This window comes from Notothenia coriiceps, unplaced genomic scaffold, assembly GCF_000735185.1.
Source record: "Notothenia coriiceps isolate Sejong01 unplaced genomic scaffold, NC01 NC01_scaffold00031461, whole genome shotgun sequence".
Classification (NCBI taxonomy): Eukaryota; Metazoa; Chordata; class Actinopteri; order Perciformes; family Nototheniidae; genus Notothenia; species Notothenia coriiceps.
In genome coordinates, this window is record NW_011364162.1 from 132,347 (window position 1) to 137,643 (window position 5,297).

Sequence of the window (5,297 nt, forward strand, 5' to 3'; positions counted from 1 at the left end):
CATTATACATATGCATTGCAAACACGTCATTGGTACATCATAGCCTTTATCTTGAACTCTACTTATTTTGTGTTTCCTTTTTTGAGTAGATGTTAGGGGGGTAAAAAGAAAAGAGAAGCAGAAATGCATGCCAAGCCCTAGAGTCATGAGCTCTTCAGAGACTGCATCTAAATGTGCAAAAACAGAAGCTGGTTTAATCTTTTTACATACACCACCTTTAAATTAAATACAATTCTGAATGTCTCTCTTCCCTTTAACATCCTCTCGATAGATATCTCCTTCTAAACTTTGGTGTAAAATAAATCCTCTCTCATTCAAATGTAAAATCTGTAACGGTTTGTGGATTTCCTCGCTCAGCGTTCATGCAGGGGTCAGGATTTAGAAAGGGAAAATGATATCACAGTTATCATCTGCGAAGAGTTGGGGCTTGTGCGTGAGCAGGGGATTGCTAACTAGGTTGGATTAATTTCTGATTCTGTTTAAGAAGTACAAATAAACTGATCAAAGATCATTTTAATAATGAGATTTGGACCAAGTGGGATAAAGTGTGATGTTATAGGGTTGAATTCTGTTTCTTTCCGTCTTAAGGTTTTCTCTTTGCTCAACGCATGCTCCCTGAGAAAAATCAAAGAAGGATCTCGCCTTCTTATAACTTTCTATTCCTTCTTGTTCTCGCATTCAAACTCTTATACCAAACAACTCCCTCACACGTCTTGTACTCCAGCACAAAAATATACACCTGATGATAACCCTATACATCAATTCCAATTAAATAAAAAGAAGACACAGTATGATTGTCCTTCCATCAAAAGAAACATGCCTTCTGTGTGCAGGGGGATGAGCTGAGAGAGACTCATGCATAAGTAACACTTGCAGTAGCAGCAGCAGCAGCAGCAGCAGCGGAACAAGAGGGAACTTTTTAAAACACCACTGATTCATAATACGCCCCAAATGAGGTCTCAAGCTAGAGTTTTAGATGTTGAGTTGATGGGATCTTTCTGTATGTGTGTGTCCTTGGCAACACTGCTTGTCCAATCAGAAAATGGACCACACAACCTGTTGCCTTGCACTTTGCTTTACACCCATGAGGTTCTCCTCAGGGAGGGGATGTGTGGGTGGTGGGGGGGCTTGAATGCGTCCTGAGAAAGGGTATGCATCAGTTTGTGTATGTACTGTATGTTTGGGTGCATGGGTTGGAGGGTGAGGACAAGTTCAGCTCTGGCTCCAGTCTGGGAATAGATCAGGGGTCTTGAGGGGGGGGGGTCAGTCTCTCCCTGGGTTGAGGTCGTAAGGTAGCAGGTGAAGGGGTCAGGGGTCATGTTGTTGTAGGGCACGTTGTAGTTTCTGACGGTAAGCGGTGTATTTTTGCTCCACTGCCCGGACGCGCTCCGCCTCCTCGTTCCCCAGGATCACCAGGAAGTTTTGAAGCTCAGGGACAGAGAACGCATACCACTGTAGGAGAATAACAGAAACAGATTAATACACCATGGCAGCACGTTTTTATTCATAGCCTTCTATGAATCTCAATCAAAAAGTAAAATGTATTCCCTCTATAATTCCCCGCAATGTTACAAAATAAAACAATTGTGAGAAGCAATACAAAGCGCAGAAGTGTCTGCCTCGAGACCAAGAGTGTGTGTATGTACCACTTATTTGGAGCAGTGAAATAAATGTATTATTTTGAGGATCATAATTGAACAAAAGGGAAGTATTCAGCCCTTAAGGGTCCATTTATTTTCTTGTATATTTGTGTAGGTATGTTCAGATGTATGTGTACTGTGTGTGTCCCACTTATGTTATCTTGTGTGTGTGTGTTTTTTCTCACCTCCACCTCTCCAGTCTCATTTTCTTTAAGGACAAAGCTGAGGTGCTCTGGGTCGGGTCCTGTTATCAGCCTCAGGAGAAGAGGACGCTCACACAGAGGAAGCTTCTGGAGCAGATCTGAACGGGACAGAAAAATATAATTTATTGTTGTCATTTACACGTGTTTCCTGCAAATGAGAAATTGAAGCTTTGTATACGAACAATGTAATTCTTACGAAGCTCTTTTTATGTTTGTACAAAAATGACACTTCCGATCATGGACCCCTTTTACTTGTATATGTGTCATATTTCCCCTTTTTTATTCTAAAATATCAAATGTGTATGACATAGTATGGACCTTTTGCTCCAAGTATTATAATTCTTTAAAATGTTCTTATGTGAAGTGTTTTTCCAGATATGTATGTATCCATATTTTTGCACATTATGATTGTATTATGCCTAATAATGGTTAAATAGTGTTAAATGCATTAACTGTCTTCAAGGCTAAAGGTACTCTATTTACAAACACATTTCATTCAGAGGGTACAGTATGTTTGAAATATTACATTTACAGAAAAAGTAAAGGGATATGGCGCCACCTTGTGTAATGTTAATATTCCGATTTTTGATCATTACCAGTAAATTAAAGTTGTTTAACTTTTCACCCAAAATGAAACTATATTGATTGAATTATAATTGGATCCAAGTGTAATTCCTGTGATATTTTTACATCTTCCGCCCACTGAATAAAGAATGATGAACCGCTCTCGGAAAAGAACAGAGCCATAACAAACAGCTCCATTCACAGAGATTCAATCCCCATCACTGTAATGAGTTAGCATCCACCAGTGTTCTCTCCTCACCCTGTCCGTCGCGGTGCGTCTGCCTGTACAGTGCAAACTTGCGGGGATTATCCAGCACCATGAACTTCTTCAGCAGGCCCTGGATGACCTCGCTGACGGTGGTCAGAGAGCGGATGTGGATCTGCTTCACACAGTCGCTCGGTAGGTAGAAGGATGTTCTCTTTTCGCTCTGCCCACAGTCCGACACATCCTGGCCCTCTGACGGTTGAGTGCGGCCCCCCGCCTGTCTGGACGCCCCCTCCGAGTCCCCCGCCTCTACAGCGGGGACTGTGACCGGTCGACTGAGCCTCAGTTTGACCTTAATGAAGCCTGTGTAGGATCCGTCTGAAGCCTGCAACGCACAGAGAGGAAGAGGAAGACATGAGAGAGTGGAGGCACAATATAGTGTTGAAATGTGCACTGATAATCAAGACTGGAAACAATTGTATGTGGTTCTTTTAAACATTTTGGGAAATACAGTTATTCGTTTTTTTAAGGTCTAAACTGATCTCATGCCTGTACTAATTTAACATACAGACTGGGCTGGAGGAAGAAAGCTAATCTGGATCCGTTTAATCCAACACATTTTACAAATATGATATATGGTGTTGACTCATGAGTTTTGAGGGGCTGGATTAAGCACGAGTCTTCTCCTCTCACTCTTGGCAAATAAGCAAATATACCATACACTATGTATGAAGACAACGTGACATCACCTGTTGGTTTGAGGAATATAGTTTTGAAGCATTGGGTTTGGTATTTTGGCCCTTGGTTATTTGGAAACAGGTGTGACACTAGAAGGTGGAGCTAAATACACCAAAGCTTAACATTATTAGGCCAATAAAACAATACAATAATCATCTTTTGTGAACTGAAATCAATATGTCATTGCTGGGCCCTGTCAATCACAAGTTATCCCTGCTTTTTTAGTGTATTTTAATCAAAATGGGCCAACAATTTACAAAATGGACACCATGCTGTAGTAAAGAAGACTCAATACTAGTGATTAACAACATAAAGTTACGTTCACAATGTTTATAGAGTTAATAAATCAAGTAAAAGCTTTATTTTCTCATAGAATTCACACAGCATTTAGATGTATCTCCTCTTGTGTTTAAAAGTTTCCCCTACGCTTGAATAACCTTATGGCCCAGCTCAGTTTCCTGTTTCTATTCATCAGATGAAAGAGAGGAAGTTATAATGTAGTTTCATTGTTAGTTTCATTGTTAGTTTGACCTTATGCAGTACGCTTCATTCACCATCTACAACAAGTGCTGAGAACTTACCAGATTCATGCCATTTTCAGAGACTTGAGCATTATACTCCTCTATCCTTTTCGACACCTCCTCTTCTGATAGGTCCTTTGTTCCTCTCGTCTCTTCCTCCTTTGCTTCCTTCTGCTGTGAGGCAAAGAGCGAATGGTCAATATACAAATATTGGTTCGTTCTTATTTCTTTAAACCAGCAGATGGTGCTGCTTCAATAACAAGTCTATGAACACATTCTCCATCTAGCCTTGCTCAAGTTGATGCATACATATCGGAAAACACCAGAATCAAGAGGAACCATCCCATCCTACAAGCCTTCCAGGCAGAAAAGGTGTCATATGTTGTTGAAAAAACAACATCTAGCCCTGTTCCTGCACTACTTGTGGGAAAACACCTCCTTCTCATGTCCTCCATCTTTATCAGCTGCTTCTGTGACTGACGCTGATGGGTGACACTATCTCTTCCTCCTCAGTGTGGTTGCACAACTCTGCAGCTCTACATGGGGACAGGAAATGTGAATGGAGCACATCTCGCATTCAGCATCACAGCAGGAGAATATTGAGAGCACAGCATCCCCCTTACTCATTTCCCTGTGACTAGGAATTAAAAAAGGAGAGCCAAAGACAGAGAGGGAGGGAGGGAGGGAGGGAGGGAGGGAAGAAGCTATGAAAGATGGGAGGCAGAGAAAGAAAGGGGTGAGGACTGATGAAAGAGCGGCTACTGAGCCAGCCTTAGCAACACAGAGTTTGACTGGGTTATTTATAGTACAGAGGGATGCATCCTCTCTATCTCATAATTGTACTTTTTTTTCATTCTCTTGTACGTTTGCATTTTCTGGGCCAGAGAGAGTGAGGGACAGAGTGTGTTTGAGAGAGAGAGTGCAGGGCAGCAATCTGTAGGGGAGTCCTCGGGTTTTGATGAAGTCACTGTTTCCTTCAACACAGATACAGTGTGTAAGTGCACGAGTGTGTCTCTGTGAGTGCACACCTTGTGGTAATAAATAACACACAAACAACACGAGGGTAGCTGAGCTCATCCTTGCAGACATTCAGCATGAGAGGGGAAGAAAATGTAACAGTTAAAATGTCAAGGCTGACGACTGGAGATAGACAGACAGCACTGTGTGTGTGTGTGTGTGTGTGTGTGTGTGTGTGTGTGTGTGTGTGTGTGTGTGTGTGTGTGTGTGTGTGTGTGTGTGTGTGTGTGTGTGTGTGTGTGTGTGTGTGTGTGTGTGTGTGTGTGTGTGTGTGTGTGTGTGTGTGTGTGTGTGTGTGTGTGTGTGTGTGTGTGTGTGTGTGTGTGTGTGTGTGTGTGTGTGTGTGTGTGTGTGTGTGTGTGTCATGTGTAAATAAGGTCAGTTTGAAAGAAAAGTAGCAAAAAATCCT

At 42.0% G+C, this 5,297-nt stretch overlaps 1 protein-coding gene across 3 annotated transcripts in view; it reads right to left on the reverse strand.

Annotated features, from left to right (window-relative positions):
- Positions 1-663: 663 nt before the first annotated feature.
- The window catches only part of rassf5 (Ras association domain family member 5), a 26,370-nt gene continuing 21,736 nt past the window's right edge, over positions 664-5,297 (reverse strand). For 2 of the 3 annotated variants that reach the window (XM_010787884.1, XM_010787886.1), the window contains exons 3-6: positions 3,932-4,045; positions 2,667-2,997; positions 1,826-1,941; positions 664-1,452 (exon numbers count right to left, since the gene is read on the reverse strand). In XM_010787884.1, coding sequence (XP_010786186.1) covers positions 1,309-1,452; positions 1,826-1,941; positions 2,667-2,997; positions 3,932-4,045 — 705 coding nt within the window. In that variant the 3' untranslated portion in view covers positions 664-1,308. The remainder of the gene's footprint in view (positions 1,453-1,825; positions 1,942-2,666; positions 2,998-3,931; positions 4,046-5,297) is intronic. The other variant, XM_010787885.1, reaches the window with a different exon arrangement.